The sequence below is a fragment of the Tupaia chinensis genome, unplaced genomic scaffold (assembly GCF_000334495.1).
Source record: "Tupaia chinensis unplaced genomic scaffold, TupChi_1.0 Scaffold000709_2, whole genome shotgun sequence".
In the NCBI taxonomy this organism is placed as follows: domain Eukaryota; kingdom Metazoa; phylum Chordata; class Mammalia; order Scandentia; family Tupaiidae; genus Tupaia; species Tupaia belangeri.
This window is the reverse complement of record NW_006160233.1, coordinates 104,255-127,501: the sequence shown is the minus strand read 5'-3', so window position 1 is coordinate 127,501 and position 23,247 is coordinate 104,255. Positions and strand designations below refer to the sequence as shown.

The window sequence follows — 23,247 nt, the reverse complement described above, 5'->3', positions numbered from 1 at the left end:
GAGACAGAGACAGACAGACAGACAGACAGAGGGAAAATGAGAAAGAAAGTTGCCAGTTCTAGGACTTGAACTATAGTCAGATATGTGAGAGTTCAGCACCCTAATCACCATGCCACCTGCTACTGCCCCTGCCCCCCACCATGTCTTTTAATACATCTTATTTTGGCGAAATATATCCTCTGGTAGCTTCCTGAGAAAGAAAGAATGATGAGTAGGAGGTAATATTTGGGGAGAATATTTTGATATCAGAAACTATTTTTATTCTGTCAATGCCTATAAACTATGGAGGCATAGAATTCTAGATAGAAACTATTTCCCCTCATTATTCTGAAGACATTGTTTTACTGTCTTCTGGCTACCCTGGTTGAGAAGTTTTTTTCCTTAAGGTGTTATTCTTATTCTTGATCCTTTATGTAACCTATTTTTTTTTTCTTTGCAATCATTCTGTAAAGTATGTTAACCTTTTCTGACTTCTTATATTTGTTTTGAACAAATATGACTCATGCATGGAATCAGAACATTTCATTATTTTGTCTTTTCCTGCTCTTTTAGAATTAACTCAGTAGGGAAGCTTTTTTCTTCTCTTCTAAATAAAAATGTGACAACCCCATGTCTTTTCTGATTACCCTCAATAAATGGTCTAAATGAAAAATCAGTTTAAGACACACAACTAAAAAACTAGGTCTTTACATAATTTAGTATATATAATGGCTAAAGTTTCCAATTTTTTTTTAGAAAGTTTATTTTATGAATGAGAGAGACAGAGAGGTATCATCTCCATCCAACAGGGTCTCAGTGCTGTGATCCACTCCCAGCTTCAGCTAGCCCAGTTCATGGCTGTTGCACCCACATTCCTGGCATACTTAGAGAGGTCTCTGGACTTGAACTGGGAACCTTCCCATTTGGATCTGCCTTGCAGATCACCACATTTTATTATTTTTTTAAATTATTCTATTTATTTTTATTTATTCATTTATTTTAATTTGACCGGAAAGAGACAGACAGAGAGAGAGGGAGAGAGAGAGAGAAAGTGAGAAAGTAAGCCACCAGGTCCAGGATTCACACCATGGTCAGCCATGTGGGAGTGTCCAGCACCTTAACCACCATGCTGCCTGCTGGTCCCCACCACATTTTAGTACTGCACCACCATCTGGCCCCCAAAGTTTCTGAGTTTTAAAAAGTGACAGCTACTACCTTTCCCTAGTGTGGCCTTCAGGTTGCAGGAGGTCAACAAAAGGGTGTAGCCTTGCATCACTGCTGACCTGCTCAGGACATCTACTACCCTCACCGCTATTGCTCATCTTGATATCTGCCACCTTTAGGGTTGAAACATGGGAGATGAAGGATATGAGAATGGCGGGCAGGAAAGTTCTAACTTGTCAAGTACTATTAGGTTGATTTTGTGCTCTCCAGGCTGGCCAATGTTTAATGCTGCCATTTTATTCCTGGATCCTTTTGTAGACTAAGCACAAGTCCACTAAGGACTCTTGATTGTCCTTTATATGTGGTGGCTGGCTGTTCTCCCTTTGTCATTTATTTGAAGATTTGATCTGTAGAGTTTTTTCCCATGGAGTTTTCATTATTCTTTCCTGGTGAGCCCTTAGAAATTATTAAAATAGGTCCAGCAGCAGGTGGCATGGCGGTTAAGAGTGCTGGACTCCCATATGGCTGGCTGCCGCTAGAGTCCTAGACATGGTGACTTCCTTTCTCAATTTCTCTCTCTCTCTCTGTCCCTCTCTGATCAAATTTAAAAATAAATAAATAAAGTTAAATAATTATTTAAAAAATTATTAAAATGGTTCCAAATAATCTTTTTCACTTGAATTTTCTCAAAGGGCCATGGAAAACTTACACTTTTTTCTCACAGTCAGTGGAATTATAGCTGATATTCAGCTGCGTCTTTCTTTTTTCTTTTCTTTCTTTCTTTTTTTTTTTTTTTAATTTGGAGAGGTTTTTGCTATAGAGTGCGTGCACTCGCCAGAGAGAGACAGAGATAGAAAGCAAGAAATCACCCCCCTCCCCAGGGGGGGATGGCTACGCCACAATCCCTTCTCCTCCATTCTCCTCTCGGGATCTTGGGCACACATGCAAATGTGCCCTGCATGAGTTTAAGTCACCAGGTTTAGGACTCAAACCTCGGTCGACTACATGGGAATCCATCGACATAGCCATTACGCTAACTGCTGGTCCCTCAGTTGCATCGTTCTATTCAGCTGCTCTGGTTCCTTCAGCCAGATTCTCACTTTTGTTTATTTTTCGAAGATGAGTCAGATACCATCACCTATCTCCCACTAACAGCTTGGCACACATTATTAAACTCTGAGTGGCCCCTTGAAGTCCCCTCTTGACTCGAGGTTATTGAGAACCATATCTTACTCTCTTGGTGCTGGCAGGACACTGGTAACACACTTTGTCTCCAAAGAAATCCTCTCTCAATTTTCCTTTCTCTTTAGTTGTTTTATGTCTGTACTCTGAGTGTGTAGTTCAAGAATTGTGCAAATAGTCCTTGGCTATCTGTTTTGACAGATATCTTGCAGTTCAATTTGGAATTTGGTATCTATTACATCTTGATATATTACATATTTTTACATTGTGAAATGCTTCTGATCCTTAGTTTTCTGTTGCTGTTTAAGAATGAGACATTGGGAGGACCAGCAGTTGGCGTAATGGCTATGTCACTGGACTCGCATGCAGTTGACCGCAGTTTGAGTTCCAGACCCGGTGGCTTAAACTCACGCCGGGCGTGTGTGCGTGCGTGCCCAAGATCCCGAGAGGAGAATGGAGGAGAAGGGATTATGGCGTGGCCATCCCCCCTGGGGGGTGATTTCTTACTCTCTGTCTCTCTCTGTCTTTCTGGTTAGTGCACACACCCTATAGCAAAAACCTCTCCAAACAAACAAACAAAAAGAATGAGACATTGGGGCCGGCAGGTGGCATGGTGGCTAAAGGCACTGCACTCCCACATGGGTGACTGTGGTTCAAGTCCCGGACCTGGCGTGCTTGCTTTCCCACTTTCCCTCTCTCTTGTTCTCTTGTTCTGTCCCTCTCTGGTCAAATTTAAAAATAATAATAATAATAAATACAGTTACATTTAAAAAAAAATAGAATGAGACATTAAAATGCTGCTTGGAAGCTCCATGCATGTAGGCAGAACTTATTGACTGCTAGACTCAACTGTATGGTTCTCTGATAGAATGAATGTTAGGGGACTCCTGAATATTACTATCTTAGGCCTTTTGTCTTTAGTCTTTAAGCAAAGAGATCTCTTTGCCAGGATTCAGTGATTTTAAAAAAGTGAATAACAGAATATGGTTTTGATGTCAACTTTTACTGAATCCCCATTTTCTAGGACAACTAGACTTTTTTCTTCATCACACCCAGGATCTCTGATCTTTGAGACTCCAGCTCAGTGTTTCCAGAAATAATCACTGCATCTTATGGGGCATTTGACCTTTTAATGGTTCTTGATATTTTTAACCAATCCTGTTTCTAGCCTGGAAGACTGCCTGATAACAAACAGTTCCTGAGCTCCTCTGATGTTATAGAGCTCAGGAAGGCTCAATTTTTATTGGCATCTCCCAATTGTACAGACATAGGTTCCAGTGTTTTTTGTTGTTTATGTCTAATGAATTGCTATTCTTATAACCTACTATAAATTTTTTAAAACTTTATTAATATGTAGTATCTCATTTATTTTCCTTTTTTATATGGTTTTTTTTTTCTTCTTCTTCTTTTTTAATAAGAGGTTTTTGCCTTAGGTTGCATGTGTTTGCAAGAGAGTGAGAAAAACAGAGACAGTGAGAGAGAAACTGAGAAATCACCCCCCAGGGGAGATGGCCACACTACAATCCCTTCCCTCCATTCTCCTGGTATCTTGGGCATGCCTGCACACAGTGCCCAGCCTGATTTTCAAGTCACCATGTCTGGGACTTGAACCACAGCTGGCCACATGGGAGTCTACTGATGTAACCACAATGCCCTCTGCTGACCCCTATATGGTTCTTTATCATTTAAATAATCCCTTAATGGACCAGTCAAGTGACTTGGTGGTTAAAGCATTTGAATTCTACATGCCCAACTGCATTGTCCTGGACCTGACAGTTTAAAAACACACTGTGGGGACCAGCAGATGGTGTAATGATTACGTCACTGGTCTCCTGTGTAGTTGACTACAGTTTGAGTCCCGGACCTGGCAGCTTGAAACTCATGTCAAGCACATGTTGCGTGTATGCCCAAGAATCTGAGAGGAGAATGGAGGGAAAGGGATTGTGGTGTGGCCATGCACTCAGAGGTCAATTTCTTGCTTTCTATCTCTCTGTCTCTTTGTCTCTCCAGCAAGTGCATGTGTCCTATAGCAAAAATCTCTAAAAAAAAAAAAAGAAAAACGGGCTGGCAGGTGGCTTGGTGGTTAAGGGTGCTGGACTCCCACATCGCCGACTGCAGTTAGAGTCCCTGACCTGGCGGCTTGCTTCTTCTTCTCTCTCTCTCTGTCCCTCTCTGGTCAAATTGAAATAAATAAATGAATGAATAAATTAAATAAAATATTTTTTTAAGAAAAGAAAAAGGAAAAAACATACTGGGAATATGTGTATGCATGCCCAAAATCCCAAGAGGAGAATGGAGGAGAAGGGATTATGGCATGGTTATCCCACTTTCACTTTCCCTCTCCCTCTCCCTCTCTGTTTCCAGCAAGCACGTAGACTCTATGAGTCCAGCACCCTTAACCACCAAGCCACCTGCCAGCCCCTGTTTTCCTTTCCTTTTTTTTTCTTTTTTTTTTTTAGAGATTTTTGCTATAGGAACATGCACTTGCTGGAGAGACAGAGAGAGAGAGAGATAGAAAGCAACTCTAAATTAAAATAAATAAGTAAATAAATAATCGCTTAGCTGTAATATTAGTGGTTTTAGGAGGGAGAGTAGACAATCTCATGTGCTAAGGCCTTCCATCAGTATGGAGACTCTCCTAAATATCAGGCATATTTTATCTATGTGTGTGTCTGTGTGTATCGCTGTTACAGATTTAATCCCATAACAACCTGAAAGGGCAATACTATTCCACATTTTATATACTTGTAGATGAGAACACTGAATCTTAGGTAATTTTTCTTGAACTCATAGAACTAGTCAGTTAAAGAGGTGGGCTATAAACCCAGTTCTCATTTCTTTTAAGTTCCAAGTATTCTTCAGTATCAGAACTGCCCCTTGACAGATACAATTCTTCTTCTGCTGTTGAATCTATTTACTTTCTTGATATAAATATGACATGCTTTATTTGACAGTAGTCTCAGGTACAGTAGCAATGACATAATTTGCCAGCAATGTGCTTTGTAGTAATTTCTTGTTCACTGATGCTTGCACAATGCTTTTTACAAATCATTAGGCATTTCATCTCTATTTATTTATTTATTTATTTATTTATTTATTTATTTATTTATTTGGAGAGGGTTTTGTTATAGGGTGCATGTGCTCACCAGAAAGACAGAGAGAGACAGAGAGACAGAAAGTGAGAAATCATCTCCTCGAGGGGATGGCCACACCGCAATTCCTTCTCCTCTCAGGATCTTGAGCATGCACACACACGCACCCAGCGCGAGTTTAAGTCACCAGGTCCAGGACTTGAACCGCAGTCAACTACATGGGTGTCCAGCGACATAGCCGTTATGCTAACCGCTGGTCCCGGCATTTCATTTCTAGAGTACACCTTAATTAAGTAGTATTAAAATGTGTCACCATGAATTTATAAATTTATATTGACCTATAAACATCCAAGGGGTAGTTTAGAAGAGCAGTCATGGATGTTCTGCCAATGGATGATTATGATGTGGAAATTGCCTAGGAGTAGAAAAACAGGGTTTAGACCACTTTTAAGTAGAGGTATCAGTTAGCTACAAAAGCTAAATATGTGGTGCATAGGACAACCAGCATATACACATACCATGAATGAAGGTAGCTAGTTCTCTCTGTTCTTGACATGAGCCCCTTCTAAACGGATAAGGCTGATTGGGTCTTTTATGACTTTATATAAGCATGAAACCACGCTTAAAATGTATTTATAAGTGGAGACACCTGACAAAATGGCCATTTATTAATTGGAAGCTCTTCTTGCATTATGCTTCTGTTTTCATCCCTGGCTTCTAGAAATGTGTTTCCTACCACATGGTCACTCCATTTTACCTTGTTCCATGTCACATAGCCACGCACAGAGTTTCTATAATGACAGTGTAACTACAGATTCTCCTGGGAAATTAAATTCATCTTTTCTTTTTTTTTTTTTTCCCCTCCCCACCACTTCAGAGAATTCCTGTTTAAGGCTCAAGTTTCTAAGCACATCAAGCCTTAGCATCCTCCCACAGGGATGAGGTCTGCAGGGCCTACCTGTCTTTCTTCTTAATGGTTCATTATCCAGGCCATGCAGGTGTTCCTTAATTTCCCCTGTGGCCAAGAGCCTCACCAGAGTATAAACACCCTCTCTCTTTGTGGCACTTTTAATTGTCAGTGTTTCTCATTCATTCTCCAGAGGTAATTGGCCCCAGAGAGAGCCTCTGGAAAGTAAGTGCTGAAACTTTCTCAATTTGCTGGATTACCAAATGCAGGGGCATCTCAGCAAGTTTGGCTGAATGCTCATGACTCATCTCTGGAGACTCACCCAAGTTGAAACACAGGGTGTTAACTTCCCTATTCTCTCACTCTTAAGACCAGCTGCTCTGCAGAGCCTAAGAAGGGGTCATTCCCAGGTTACTCAGCAAGCCTTACAGTTTTTTTCAAGTAATACTTACAGGCAAGCTCATTTTTATACCATTTGCTTTATGCATCATCGACATCACCTAGAGACTTGTTAGAAATGCAGAGTCTCAGGTCCCATCCCAGATCTACTGAGTCGGAAACTCTGGGGGGAGGGCCCAGCAATCTGCATTTGAACAAATTCTCAGGTAGGTGATGTGCACTAAAATGTGAGAACACTGTGCCACACAAAAGCAAGAAAGGTGGTCGGGTGTGTGTGTTTTTCTTAACTAGCAGGACTTTTCTTATTCAGTTTCCTTTGCACAGATTCAAGAAATCCTTTGATAAGGTTAAAAAAAAAAAGTTAAGTGAGCTCTTCTGTGTCTCAGAGGTTTGGCAGAAGAACTCAGGGACAGCATGTGAAACCACTAGTTTAGATTCTTAGATCTTTGGCCTCAGAATTCTGCTAAATTTTCTGCTTTTCAACGAAAGCATAGTGGAACAAAACAGGGCATGTCAAAAGTAACCAGAGGTTGGGACCAGCCAGTGGCATGGTGGTCCCCTGGACTCCCACATAGTCAACAGTGGTTCAAGTCCCAGACCCAGTGACTTGAAACTCACGGCAGGTACAAGTGCATGTGTGCCCAAAATCCCAAGAGGAGAATGGAGGAAAAGGGACTGGGGTGTGTTCCCCACCCTGCCTGAGGTGATTTCTTGCTTCTTGTCTCTCTGGCAAGCATACATGATGTATGGCAAAAATCGCTCTCTCAAAAAAAAAAAAAAAAAGGAACCAGAGGTAATGGAGAAACTGCTCTGTATGATTTGAGTCTTAACCTCTGCCTGCTCCTGTTGCCATCCTGTCATCTGGCCACTGCTATCAAAGTAGATTTCTGGGGAACCAGCAGTTAGCGTAATGGCTATGTCACTGGACTCCCACGTAGTCGACCGCGGTTCACGTCCCGGACCTGGTGGCTTAAAACTCACGCTGGGCGCGTGTGCGTGCATGCCCAAGATCCCGAGAGGAGAATGGAGGAGAAGGGATTGTGGCGTGACCATCCCCGCTGGGGTGCGATTTCTCGCTTTCTGTCTCTATACCTCTCTCTGTCTGTCTGGCGAGCGCACGCGCCCTATAGTGGAAAAAAACCTCTCCCTCCCCCCCCCAAAAAAGTAGATTTCTGGAAAGGCTGCTTTTCAGTTCACCGTGCATGCTATGAGGTGGTTGGGGAAGTCATGATGTATTTTTCTGTGCAACCCAATATAGTAGTGGGTCACAGGTAGAGCTCTAATATTTACAGATTATAGGCAGTGATATTTGGGCTCAGCTGGTAACTGTCAGTTCCCACAGAGAGGTCAGGGTCAGGAAACATTTAAGTTAGGGATGACTTTGAAAATCTAATTTCTTTTACTTTTATAAAATTTACATTTAATCACTGTACATCTTTGCAGAATACAAAATTGTTTTTCTCAGCATGAATACAGTGCATATCAGTCAAATCAAAGATATTGCCATATATAGTATCATCAACAAACCTTTTCATTTTTGTGTCTGTTAAATGCTTCTTTTTTTTCCTACCCCCCTCCTGTACTGTCTATAGCATTCACAGATGCCATCCCTGCCATTACACTCTCCAATCTTTCAATTTTTGCCATAGAGTGCAGACTTTTAGTATATATTAAGGATGGACATATAATACCTGTCTTTCATAGTCTGGCTTGCTTCACTTAACGTTAAATCTTCCATATTCGTTCACTCTTTATCCAAATGTCAGGGTCTCACTGTTTTTTTTTTTTTAAATGACTGAATAGGATCTAATTTCAACATAGTGCTAAAGCTCTCAGTGAAGCCAGTACAAAGCAGGTGCTCCGTAAATGGGGTAGCTGCAATGTTATCTTCATTTTAGGCAACTTCTCTAAGTCAGTAATGAGAGGTCCTTACAGAAAGTTCACTGTTTATACATATTCTAGTCAAGGCTAAAATGAGACACTGAACTACAACATATTATACTTCTGGAGGTGATGGGCTCCATTTTGCTATTGTCACATTGTTCCTGTATCTATTCATTCAATAAATACGTATTGAGCAAACTGTGTATCAGGTACTATTCTAGGACTACAGATACACTGACAAAAAGAAAATTCCTGCTCTCATGGTGAATATTATGGAAGATACAGACAATATTCAAACGAGCCAGCTAAGTATTAACTTACTTTGTGTGTTAGAGAGTGAGTGATGAGGTACTATTTGAGATAGAGTAGTTGTGTCAATTATTTTCTTAAGCAGACCCAGGTTAGGCGAAGGACTGAGCCATTGGGGTATCAGGGTGAATTTCAAAGTAAAGGGAATACTGTCACTTGAATAAGTGTTACCTAAAGTGTTTTTTTATACCACTGATTTGTTTTGGATCCGGAACCTATGCCCTATAAAATTCTTGATTTGACTGGCTCCTTTCTCATTTTACTGTTTAACTTATTTATTTTATCTCCCCCTTCTGTATTTTCTGTAAACTGTTAATTAGACCTAGAGACTTGATTAAGTTTAATTTTGGGGGTCTTGAGAGGGGTCAAGAACAAGTTACAGGTAGTGGGTACTGTGTATTTCTTATTGAAGCACGTCAAAAAGTATATAACAAGGCCAACGGGTGGTGGTGTGCTTAAGGCACTGGATTACACATGGCCAACTCTGTGTTTCGAGTTCCAGACCTGGCAACTTGCAAACCACTCCATGTGTGTGCATGCCCCAAATTCCGAAATATTGAAGAAAACTGTGTTGTAGACTTCCCCTCTGTGGGGGTGCAAAAAAAAAATCTAAAAAAACCCAAGTATATGATGACTGGTTGGCCACTTTCAGTGATGCTGAGATTCACTGCAATCAGTGTCAGCCTGATCCTTCCATTTTAAAGTTCTCTTGATTGTTGCCTAGATCCAATGGTCTAGGTTACAAAATATTAAAATTCCTATCATTCTTTCTATATTTCTTAGCTGGGATTCTATACAGATTAACTTTCAGGTTAGCCAGTGGCATGGTGGTTAAGACAACTAGATCCCACATAGCTGACAGTGTTCAATTCCCTGACATGGTAGCTTGAACATCACACCAGATGCATATTGCATGCACGCCCAAAATCCTGAAAGGACCTTGTGGCCTTTCCTTGAGTGGTGCTTTTTTCACTCTCTCGACTTTTCTTTATCTCTCTGGTGAGTACACATACCCTACAGCAATTTTTAAAGAAATTAACTTTCTTTTTTTATATATTATTTATTGCTTTTGAGATAGAGTGAGAGGAAGAAAAAGAACACTCTCAACCGGGTTACTCTCAACAGGGTCTTGATGCCAAGATCCATCCCAGCCTCAGCTAGCCCCAGATATTGGGAACCTTGGTGCCTGTTATATTCAGAGGTCTCTAAATAAAAACTCAGAACCTTCCCATATGGGTCACCTTTGCAGGGCATTGTGTTTTACTGCTCTGCCACTGTCTAGCACCTATAAAAATTAAGTTTCTATTATCAATGATGTGCTTATATTCAAATACATTTCATATAAGAAAGAGGGGATAAATATGTGACCCTTCTTATAAGAGTAATGAGTGGTTTTTTAAACAATACTCAATAAAGACTAAGTTTTTATTAAAATTTATTATGAATTCATGGAATTATATATATTTGCTTAATTGAAGTGTTTTTTTTTTTAGTTTCTTAGTTTTTGCTATAGGGTATGTGCACTCACTGAGAGAGACAGAGACAAAGATAGAGAGGGAAATGGAGCAACCCGCTGCCCCCAATCCCCCACTCCCCCTCCCTCTCCCGCATCCCTGGAAGGATGGCCATGTCACAGTCCCTTGTCCTCCACTCTCCTCTCAGGACTTTGGGCATGTACACACATGCACTCACATGATTTTCTCCAGCGGAACTCAAATGTGGAGTTGGCCATGTGAGATCCAGCTTCCTTTACCTCCCTGCCACTTGCTGGCCCTGGTTTTTTTTTTTTTTTTTTTTTTTCTTTTAATGCTAAAATTGTTTTATGTAAGACCAGAGGGAACCTCTTTAACTTGGTTACTATTGGGTTGTCAGTAAAGTCACAATGTATTTGTGCATCGAAAAATACATCATGGCTTTCCCAATGACCGAATATATCCTCGATTACTACGTGACTCCAGTAATCTATTATATCTCATCTACTTGGTACACAAGATTTATCAGGCTTATTCTGGCAACCCTGCCCCATATTTGTAATTTTAAATTATCCATTTCTCCAAAAAGACTGCTTTGATGGAGGCATTTAGAAACCACACTTTGGATACCAGGAATGTTCAATATTTCTGTAATGTCATTGCTTCTCGATATTTCAGCGAACAAAGTTTAGAATTGTTATCTTTTTACAAAAGATAAAAATAATTAATTCAAACTAATATTTCTGATTTAAGTGTAAAATTAGATTTTTAAAACTTGTTTGATTTTATATATGTGTCTTTTTTCCCCCACACTAGAACTCTTGCATTCCAAAGGCACTGATATAATTATTTGCCTTATTATACAATATACCTATAATATTTTCAAAAGGAACATTGCAGTTAACTAGATTTTGCTGAATATATTTAAAGTGAAGTTTTGATATACACAATGAAAGAGCTACTATAGGCAAGCAAATTATCATATCCATCCTCTCACATAGTTCCCTTTGTATGTTTGTGGTAAGAGCATCAAAGCTACTTTCTTAGCAAATTTCCATAAAAAATATTTAAGCTTTCTTGGTAGCTCTTTTTTCCAATACATCCATTGCAACTGTCTGGGTAAAATATTGGGTCATTGGAAAAATCATGATTCATTTTTCCGATTACCCAAAGCTATGTTTGAAAGTCACTTGAATGAATTTCTTTCTCTTGGTCATGTCATCAGTTTGATTTATAGTTAATTTGTTTTACTTTGTTTATTAGTGATTGACTTTTTGTTCTAATTTTTTCACTTTTAAATTTTACGTAACAATAATTGAAACACATATTTAAGAGTGCTTTATTAGCTATATTTTTCTGAAATATAATTATCAAGTGTTTTACTAGATTGTCTTTTGCCTTTGACTTTATGTATTTTTTTATTATTTTTATTTTTTTAGAGTTTTTTTTTTTTGCTATAGGGCGTGTGCGCTCGCCAGAGAGAGAGAGAGACAGAGAGATAGAAAGCGAGAAATCACCCCCTAGGGGGGATGGCCACGCCGCAATCCCTTCTCTATTCTCCTCTCAGGATCTTGGGCATGCACGCACACACATGCGCCCGGCGTGAGTTTAAGCCACCGCGTCCTGGATGTGAACCGTGGTTGACTACATGGGAGTCCAGCGACATAGCCATTACACTAACTGCTGGTCCACTGTATGGTTATTTTTTGAAAAGCATAGGCATTCATATATTTTTTATGTAGCTAAATTTATTAATCTTTAATTTGCTTTTGAAATTTGAGCTGTGTTTGTAACAGTTTTTGCCATTTACAGATTAAAGAGTAATCCATCCATTTTAATTCATTTATTTATATGGTTTGAATTATTATGCTTAGACTTTTCATTCATTTGGAAACTTGTGTTTTTTACGCTGTGTTGGATTTTTTGTCTACATTTAATCATTGCACATCTTTGCAACTTTCAACATGATTTTGCCCAGCGTGCATGCACTGCATGTCAATCAAATCAAAGAGTTACCATATAACATTATCATCAACAGATAACTATTATTTAGTGGTAGTTTATTTTTAAATATTAGGCACCTTTTTTCCCCCGATGTTATTTTACATACTTGAGACATAATGGTGGTAAGACCCACAATATCTAGTTTGTCTCAGAGCTACTGTTCGAGTAAGAGAAGACAGACCATACAGATATTTTCAGGTAATGGTGAATATTATAAAGAGGATTTTAAAAATGATGTGACAGAGAGGGAAGAGATGCCTGTCTGATAATATTTGAGCTGATTTTGGAATCACAAGAATAGGCCAGTCGTATCAAGATCTGGAGAAGAGCTGTGCAGGCCAAGGCAATATATAGTACCAAGCCATTGAAAAGGATAAGCCCTTAACACTGACTACATGGGTGCTGTGAACCAGGTACAATGCTAAAACACTTTACCTGCATTATCTCCTTTATATCTTACAATAACTCTCTGAGAAATACTAGACTAGTTTCTTCTCAGCTTGCAATGTAGGTTTATGTATTCAAACTGCAATGTGAGTCTGATTTTCTCTTTCCAGGCTTTCATGAGAAGGACAAGAAGCCATATTGCCGAAAGGATTTCTTAGCCATGTTCTCACCCAAGTGTGGAGGCTGCAATCGCCCAGTGTTGGAAAACTACCTTTCAGCCATGGACACTGTCTGGCACCCAGAGTGCTTTGTGTGTGGGGTCTGTATACTCAGTTCATTGTTTTTTTTTGTCAGGTGTTCTCCACCCTGGGTGAGGAATTGGTGTGGACTTTCTAAGAGAAACAAGACATGTTATCCATTGTAGGTATTTGCTTGTCTAATTTGTAAGTGGGCAGTTAGCCTCCATTTGTCATGGACTCTAGTGAAGTCCCTACAGCTATCAGGTAACTGGGAGGAATTTCAAAGCTTATTTTTGTTGTTGTTTTAATAGAGATATTTGTGTAGGGTACACACACTCACTAGAGAGAGAGAGAGAGAAAGAGAGAGTGAGAAATCACTCCCTGGAGGGAAGGTCATATCACGACCCCCTTTTCTCCATTCTCAGGATTTTGGACATACATGCATATGCACATGCATCTGGCATGAGTTTCAAGCCTCCATGTCTGAGACTCGAACTGTGATCAGCCATGTGGGAGTCCAGCGCCTCTACCACCACACCAATTGCTGACCCCTCAATGCTGAAATTTTACCTTGCTGACATTTTACCTCTTGATATCTGCATTCATTTTCTGTGTCTTCTCTTCACCTTCAGGACTGCTTCAGTAGTTTTTCTACTGGCTCCTTTTTTGAACTGGATGGACGTCCGTTCTGTGAGCTCCATTACCATCACCGCCGAGGAACCCTATGCCATGGGTGTGGGCAGCCTATCACTGGCCGTTGCATCAGTGCCATGGGGCACAAGTTTCATCCTGAGCACTTTGTGTGTGCTTTCTGCCTGACACAGTTGTCAAAGGGTGTCTTCAGGGAGCAGAATGACAAGACCTATTGTCAGCCCTGCTTCAGCAAGCTCTTCCCACTGTGATCTCAACTGACCCACAGCCTCTTCAAATCCTCTATAAAATTTAAACCAAGAGAGAAGAGAGTACATTTGCTGTTACTAACCTTCTGCTTAATAGGCTTATAGAGAAAGTAAAGATAATGAGCAAATAAGGAAACTTCTAGATGTTACATGACTAGACTCATAATCTTACTTTTAGAGTTCTAGTATTTTAAAAATCAAATACTTGAATTTAAATCTAGATCCTGCTGTCTAGTACCACTGCAGATGTATCTACCGCATGCGTAATTCATTCCACCACCAGGGACCTCGGTTTTCTCCAGTTTCACCTTTACCGATGACTCTGCTCATATTGCTTGCCTTTGTCCTTCATCCTTGTTCCTTTTCCATCTTTCCTTATTTCTAGGTAACTCTCTGTTCTAGTCACTGAGGTGGACTTTACTCTTGCTGTCAGGAATCATGATTCCACTCTGAAAATTCTTTGCATCTTTCTTCAGTGTTTTTCTCTTTTTCTTGAGAAGATAGATTTCTAACTAGACAGCTTTGGGTACTGGCATCAGTGATGAATAAAGTGGTTTGCGGTTTTAATGACTCATTGTCATATTTATTTAGTGGATGAACTTTTTGCTTCTCATGGTATATGCTAGGCACTATGTACAATTAAATTTGTATCGTATCTCTTGTTTCCTTTTATACAGTAGACACTTTTAAAATTTTTAATCAGAAGAAATTAAAAGGAGGGACTCTTAGGCACAAACTTCCTTCCTTAGTTTGGGTCCATAACAATTTTATCTTATTTTTTGGATCTAAGTGATTGAATCATATTAAAAAATCTCAAAGCTTCTTAAAATTGTATTCATCACTTTGTTTACATAAGGAGAAAATATGATTCTTCATTAGATACTTTCCAAATTTATTTCTAAAGCAGAAAATGAAACACACATCTTTTTTTTTTTTAAAACCCATCTTCTTTAACTTCACAATTACCTCATGAAGACAAACGAGATGACTAATCGTAGGGCATCTTTGAAGAAAGAGACTATAAAGATTATTTGATTACTTTCTTTTTTGGCTTAGAAAAATCAAGCTCCCATGAAAAACAATTCTTGAGGGACTAGTAGTTAGTGTAATGGCTATGTCGCTGGACTCCAATGTAGTTGACTGTGGTTCGAGTCCTGGACCCAGTGGCTTAAACTCACGCCTGGCATGTGTGATGCATGCCCAAGATCCTGAGAGGAGGATGGAGGAAAAGGGATTGTGGTGTGGCCAACCCCCCTGGGGGTGATTTCTCGCTTTCTGTCTGTCTCTTTCTTTCTGGCGAGTGCACACGCCCTATAGCAAAAACCTCTCTGAGAAAAAAAGAAAAGCTCTTCTGGATTATTTGTTCCTCTCAAAATATTATAAATAAATTTATAGGAAAGCTTGGCATGCTATTAAAAAATCTGACTTTCTTTAGGTACTATGAGGTTGTTTTGTTTTGTTTTGTTTTTTAAATCTTCTCAAGTGGTCACCTTTCTTCAAGAGAGATATTGAAAAGATCAGCACTGTGTCTTTCTTACCATGTTTTTAAAAATATTTTTTTATTTATTACAACAAAACCAGTTTTAGAATTCTTGACTCCAAAATAGGTTACCAATAAAAAGCTCCCGCACTATAAGTATTTTTAAAACTAGGACCACATTTAGCTTCTTTAGATAAGTTTGGAAATAGTACTTCTTGTAGAACTGAAGTGTACTAAATGATTCTTGCCAAGCTTTCTGTCTGTATCCTTCATTGGAATGGGTTGGAGGGGGGGAGGTTGAGAGTTAAAAGACAGTAATAACAGTTGATTCTATAAAACAGGAACTCCAAATGCATCTAAGGTATGTGGGAGTCACACAGATATGGAGCCATCTGGCCTATCCTGTTTGCCTGGCTCAGAGCACCAAACTAAGGCCAAATACACATTCAGTTTCAGAACATCCTCTTTAGTGTCTTAACCGTGTGATGTCATATGCAGGTGTTAACATGATCATGTTTAGGGTTACCTTGGCAATGTCACAAAGTAAGCTCGAAATTTTAGCACTTAAGAAATGTTCGGGTGTTAAACTATTTTAAGGATTTTTTTTTTTTTTAATTTGACCAGAGAGAAGCGGAGAGAGAGAGAGAAAGTGAGAAAGCAAGCCACCAGGTCCGGGACTTGAACCATAATTGGCCATGTGGGAGTGTCCAGCACCTTAACCACCACACCACCTGCTGGTCCCAGAAAGAGAAGGAGAGTGAGAAAGCAAATTGCCAGGTCAAGGACTCAAACCATGGTCAGCCATGTGGGAGTCCAGTATCTTACCCGCCATGCCACTTGCTGACCTTAAGGATTTATTTATTTCAAAATTGCAAGTAGACTCTAAATATTTTTAAATGTCAGAGAAAAGCTAGAGTACACTAACGTGGAATTAAGAAGTGAAGGGTTTTTTCTCACAGTGATTGTAGGTGATTATATTTGCTCAAAAAGAGATGCTGCCTTTAAGATCAGTGTGTTAACAACAAGAAACCCATCTACATGTAAAAAGTTCTTCTTTTTGAAAAGATAGTTTTTCTAAATTTGTTTCTTTTGTGGGCGATAGAGACAGTGATAGAGACTGAGCGAGACAGCACCCCCACAGGATCTTGATACCACTATCCACCCCCAGCTTCAGCCAGGCCCAGATCATGGGCATTTCTGTACCTGGAATCATACTTAAGGAAGTCTCTGGATGTGAACCTGGAAGCTTCACATGTGGAATTGCTTGTAAAACATTGAGTTTTACCACTGCACCACTGTCCATCCCCTCCCAAAACCATAAAAAAACAAAAACACTATTACTCAAACTAATCACCTGCCTATCTACTCTTGGTTCTGAGTAACTTTTAGGTGTTTAAAAAATAAAGCCAACTCTCAAAGGATAGGGCTTTTCTACCAGTGAGTATATATGTACAATAAAAAAAGAAAAAAAGAAATATGGAACTCAGAGGAGACTCTCAATTTATTTGGCCATTTATTATTTTTTAAATAAATACAGAGTCCTCCAAATTGAGACTCTGATGAAGGCAATTATTTTCCATGCAAGTTCTATTACATACTTGTTTTAGTAGGATAGCTGTCAGTCAAACTTTCTCGGACCAGCAGGGGGAGAAAGAGTGCTTTTTCTAGCTTTTGCAAGCTGAAGTCCTGAGATTTAGCCTAACAAGACTAAATTAGGTCACATGTACACTAGTGATTTTTGCTGGAGAAATAAATTGTACGGTTAAACTAAACTGGACAATTCTGAGTTAGAGGTCGGATGGTTTCCTGAAAACACAAGAGCTCTGTGGAGGAGATGTGAATAATTAAAAAACTAGGTCTTGATGGGCCTGGTGGTAGCACAGAGGTAAGACATCTGAACCCACATGGGAAAGATTTTGAGTCTGCATCCTGGGACCTCCCTGAGCATGCCAGGTGCATGTATGTACATGTATGCCCGTGAGCTCTGCTGGCCAAAATGGGTTGGATCACAGGGTGGGGTCCAGTTGGGGTGCCAGTCTCTCTTTCAGAAGAAACAAGTAAATTAGAAAGACCTAGTTATTGGTAAGGGGAAAGAGGAGAATGAATCTTGAGTTCATGCGTGCAAAAGTGAAAATACTAATCTTGAGTTTCAAAGTAATACAGAAAGTAAGCAAGTAGATGTTACCAGAGCCCCCAGGGAACTTGTCTGAGAACTTTATAGTATTCCGTAATAGTGTCATGAACACGTGACAGAGGTTCTGTAGGCCTCTATGAGTATAGCAATAAGTAGTAATGGCTTTATTTTGGGACTCTGAAAACGGAGATCTTTCAGTTGCGATCCAACCCATTCCAGCCAGTCAGAGTAAGCTTAGTAAGGGCTGTGGCAGCAGCTACTAAATTGGGACTGAAAAAGCAATTGCCTGCTCCCAGAATGTTGTGGAGGTTATTACTCGTTAAAAGTCACCATATCAGGGGAACTAGCAGTTAGTGTAATGGCTATGTCGCTGGACTCCCACGTAGTCAACTGCGGTTCGTGTCCTGGACCAGGTGGCTTAAAACTCACGCTGGGCGCGTGTGCGTGCGTGCCCAAGATCCCGAGAGGAGAATGGAGGAGAAGGGATTGTGGCGTTACCATCCCTCCTGGGGGGTGATTTCTCGCTTTCTGTCTCTATGTCTCTGTCTGTCTGGCGAGTGCACGCACCCTATAGCGAAAATCACTCCAAAAAAAAAAAAAAGTCACCATAGCAGCAAGTAAGTGCTAGGAACCCTGAGCTCAAAGAGGAAATGGAAACCTACTTGGATCCACTGAATGGAAAAGAAAGAAATCTGAGATAAGAATGGGTGCTTGTGTTATGCAAATGTACAACTTTGCTAGAAGGTAGCAATGTCTTAGATATACTCTGTAAGGAAAAAAGACAGTTCATATAGGAGTTTCTCCACTCTAGATACAGTAAATGCACAACGACTATATAATTTCCTGTGAGAAGATATCTCCTGGGTTTACGTTCACAGACCATGGATTCTGGATAATTACATGGAGTTTTTGGCATCCTGATAGCAATTCTTCCTATTTGGATACTGTTTAAAGTTCAAAAAATAATTTGTTTACCATAGGGCATGTATGCTAGCTGGAGAGAGACAGAGAGAGATAGAGAGAGTGAAAGTGAAAAACCACCCCTGGGGGAGTGGCCATCTTTTTTTTTTTTAAAACCCATCTTCTTTAACTTCACAATTACCTCATGAAGACAAACGAGATGACTAATCGTAGGGCATCTTTGAAGAAAGAGACTATAAAGATTATTTGATTACTTTCTTTTTTGGCTTAGAAAAATCAAGCTCCCATGAAAAACAATTCTTGAGGGACTAGTAGTTAGTGTAATGGCTATGTCGCTGGACTCCAATGTAGTTGACTGTGGTTCGAGTCCTGGACCCAGTGGCTTAAACTCACGCCTGGCATGTGTGATGCATGCCCAAGATCCTGAGAGGAGGATGGAGGAAAAGGGATTGTGGTGTGGCCAACCCCCCTGGGGGTGATTTCTCGCTTTCTGTCTGTCTCTTTCTTTCTGGCGAGTGCACACGCCCTATAGCAAAAACCTCTCTGAGAAAAAAAGAAAAGCTCTTCTGGATTATTTGTTCCTCTCAAAATATTATAAATAAATTTATAGGAAAGCTTGGCATGCTATTAAAAAATCTGACTTTCTTTAGGTACTATGAGGTTGTTTTGTTTTGTTTTGTTTTTTAAATCTTCTCAAGTGGTCACCTTTCTTCAAGAGAGATATTGAAAAGATCAGCACTGTGTCTTTCTTACCATGTTTTTAAAAATATTTTTTTATTTATTACAACAAAACCAGTTTTAGAATTCTTGACTCCAAAATAGGTTACCAATAAAAAGCTCCCGCACTATAAGTATTTTTAAAACTAGGACCACATTTAGCTTCTTTAGATAAGTTTGGAAATAGTACTTCTTGTAGAACTGAAGTGTACTAAATGATTCTTGCCAAGCTTTCTGTCTGTATCCTTCATTGGAATGGGTTGGAGGGGGGGAGGTTGAGAGTTAAAAGACAGTAATAACAGTTGATTCTATAAAACAGGAACTCCAAATGCATCTAAGGTATGTGGGAGTCACACAGATATGGAGCCATCTGGCCTATCCTGTTTGCCTGGCTCAGAGCACCAAACTAAGGCCAAATACACATTCAGTTTCAGAACATCCTCTTTAGTGTCTTAACCGTGTGATGTCATATGCAGGTGTTAACATGATCATGTTTAGGGTTACCTTGGCAATGTCACAAAGTAAGCTCGAAATTTTAGCACTTAAGAAATGTTCGGGTGTTAAACTATTTTAAGGATTTTTTTTTTTTTTTAATTTGACCAGAGAGAAGCGGAGAGAGAGAGAGAAAGGGAGAAAGCAAGCCACCAGGTCCGGGACTTGAACCATAATTGGCCATGTGGGAGTGTCCAGCACCTTAACCACCACACCACCTGCTGGTCCCAGAAAGAGAAGGAGAGTGAGAAAGCAAATTGCCAGGTCAAGGACTCAAACCATGGTCAGCCATGTGGGAGTCCAGTATCTTACCCGCCATGCCACTTGCTGACCTTAAGGATTTATTTATTTCAAAATTGCAAGTAGACTCTAAATATTTTTAAATGTCAGAGAAAAGCTAGAGTACACTAACGTGGAATTAAGAAGTGAAGGGTTTTTTCTCACAGTGATTGTAGGTGATTATATTTGCTCAAAAAGAGATGCTGCCTTTAAGATCAGTGTGTTAACAACAAGAAACCCATCTACATGTAAAAAGTTCTTCTTTTTGAAAAGATAGTTTTTCTAAATTTGTTTCTTTTGTGGGCGATAGAGACAGTGATAGAGACTGAGCGAGACAGCACCCCCACAGGATCTTGATACCACTATCCACCCCCAGCTTCAGCCAGGCCCAGATCATGGGCATTTCTGTACCTGGAATCATACTTAAGGAAGTCTCTGGATGTGAACCTGGAAGCTTCACATGTGGAATTGCTTGTAAAACATTGAGTTTTACCACTGCACCACTGTCCATCCCCTCCCAAAACCATAAAAAAACAAAAACACTATTACTCAAACTAATCACCTGCCTATCTACTCTTGGTTCTGAGTAACTTTTAGGTGTTTAAAAAATAAAGCCAACTCTCAAAGGATAGGGCTTTTCTACCAGTGAGTATATATGTACAATAAAAAAAGAAAAAAAGAAATATGGAACTCAGAGGAGACTCTCAATTTATTTGGCCATTTATTATTTTTTAAATAAATACAGAGTCCTCCAAATTGAGACTCTGATGAAGGCAATTATTTTCCATGCAAGTTCTATTACATACTTGTTTTAGTAGGATAGCTGTCAGTCAAACTTTCTCGGACCAGCAGGGGGAGAAAGAGTGCTTTTTCTAGCTTTTGCAAGCTGAAGTCCTGAGATTTAGCCTAACAAGACTAAATTAGGTCACATGTACACTAGTGATTTTTGCTGGAGAAATAAATTGTACGGTTAAACTAAACTGGACAATTCTGAGTTAGAGGTCGGATGGTTTCCTGAAAACACAAGAGCTCTGTGGAGGAGATGTGAATAATTAAAAAACTAGGTCTTGATGGGCCTGGTGGTAGCACAGAGGTAAGACATCTGAACCCACATGGGAAAGATTTTGAGTCTGCATCCTGGGACCTCCCTGAGCATGCCAGGTGCATGTATGTACATGTATGCCCGTGAGCTCTGCTGGCCAAAATGGGTTGGATCACAGGGTGGGGTCCAGTTGGGGTGCCAGTCTCTCTTTCAGAAGAAACAAGTAAATTAGAAAGACCTAGTTATTGGTAAGGGGAAAGAGGAGAATGAATCTTGAGTTCATGCGTGCAAAAGTGAAAATACTAATCTTGAGTTTCAAAGTAATACAGAAAGTAAGCAAGTAGATGTTACCAGAGCCCCCAGGGAACTTGTCTGAGAACTTTATAGTATTCCGTAATAGTGTCATGAACACGTGACAGAGGTTCTGTAGGCCTCTATGAGTATAGCAATAAGTAGTAATGGCTTTATTTTGGGACTCTGAAAACGGAGATCTTTCAGTTGCGATCCAACCCATTCCAGCCAGTCAGAGTAAGCTTAGTAAGGGCTGTGGCAGCAGCTACTAAATTGGGACTGGAAAAGGAATTGCCTGCTCCCAGAATGTTGTGGAGGTTATTACTCGTTAAAAGTCACCATATCAGGGGAACTAGCAGTTAGTGTAATGGCTATGTCGCTGGACTCCCACGTAGTCAACTGCGGTTCGTGTCCTGGACCAGGTGGCTTAAAACTCACGCTGGGCGCGTGTGCGTGCGTGCCCAAGATCCCGAGAGGAGAATGGAGGAGAAGGGATTGTGGCGTTACCATCCCTCCTGGGGGGTGATTTCTCGCTTTCTGTCTCTATGTCTCTGTCTGTCTGGCGAGTGCACGCACCCTATAGCGAAAATCACTCCAAAAAAAAAAAAAAGTCACCATAGCAGCAAGTAAGTGCTAGGAACCCTGAGCTCAAAGAGGAAATGGAAACCTACTTGGATCCACTGAATGGAAAAGAAAGAAATCTGAGATAAGAATGGGTGCTTGTGTTATGCAAATGTACAACTTTGCTAGAAGGTAGCAATGTCTTAGATATACTCTGTAAGGAAAAAAGACAGTTCATATAGGAGTTTCTCCACTCTAGATACAGTAAATGCACAACGACTATATAATTTCCTGTGAGAAGATATCTCCTGGGTTTACGTTCACAGACCATGGATTCTGGATAATTACATGGAGTTTTTGGCATCCTGATAGCAATTCTTCCTATTTGGATACTGTTTAAAGTTCAAAAAATAATTTGTTTACCATAGGGCATGTATGCTAGCTGGAGAGAGACAGAGAGAGATAGAGAGAGTGAAAGTGAAAAACCACCCCTGGGGGAGTGGCCATGCCATAATCCCTTCTCCTCCATTAGCCTCCTGAGATTTGGGGCATGCACGCACATGTACCTGGCATGATTTTCAAGCTGCCAGGTCTGGGGCTCAAACTGCAATTGACCAGGAGTTCAGCGCCTTAGCTACCATGCCACCTTCTGACCCCCAAACACTTTATTTTGAGAATAATATTTTTGCCTAGAATATCTACCTTAATCCCAGAGAGAGAGAGAGAGAGAGAGAGAGAGAGCTCAGATCACAATGCTGATGGATAAACTCCTATAGGTGAATGAACAGGCTAACAAATCAAAGAGGACTTTACTTCCTTTAAACTTTAGCTTGGAGGAGAGTTTGATTTTGGATTTTAATGCCTTTAGACTTTGATACGGTATGTTGAATAATATGACTGGGCATAAGTGGGAGGTGAAATAGAATGGAAGTAGATTTCTCAGTTTTCCCTCATAGTTTAGTTTCTCTATGAGGAATTCCAGCTCCCATTTTTGGTCCATGTGTTTAGATGGGGCTGATTTTACTCTTAGCTCCAGAAATGGACACATTTCTGGGTCTGACTAGTACATGTACTTTGTTCTTCAGGACGATGGTGATTAGATCCTGTGACACTAGATGCTAATTATATTGTTTCCTAGGACCTTGGCTGGGTTTATTGAGAAAAAAAAAAAAATCATTCTTATGTGTTCGGATTCTAGCTGTGAAGATAATAAAAACTCATTGCTGCTGAGAAATACTTTTATCATCACTTAGGTCCCCCTAAAATAAATCAATACAGAAGAAAATGTAGAATTGAGTAATGGAGATGCTGTGTTTTCCTTTATTTAAATTTGTTATATGGTGAGAGATTGTGGGAGATACAGAGATAGAGAGACAGAGAAGGAAAGTGGGAAATCACCCCCTGGGGGAATGG

General features: G+C 40.0%; 1 protein-coding gene and 1 pseudogene across 1 annotated transcript in view; both read left to right on the top strand.

The window, feature by feature from the left end:
- The window catches only part of LPXN (leupaxin), a 42,897-nt gene extending 28,410 nt beyond the window's left edge, over positions 1–14,487 (top strand). The window contains exons 9-10 of the mRNA XM_027776740.1: positions 12,950–13,098; positions 13,651–14,487. Of these exons, the coding sequence (XP_027632541.1) occupies positions 12,950–13,098; positions 13,651–13,920 (419 nt within the window). The 3' untranslated portion in view covers positions 13,921–14,487. The remainder of the gene's footprint in view (positions 1–12,949; positions 13,099–13,650) is intronic.
- A 6,953-nt stretch (positions 14,488–21,440) lies between these two features.
- LOC114010096 (olfactory receptor 1444-like) overlaps positions 21,441–23,247 on the top strand; it is a 28,982-nt pseudogene continuing 27,175 nt past the window's right edge.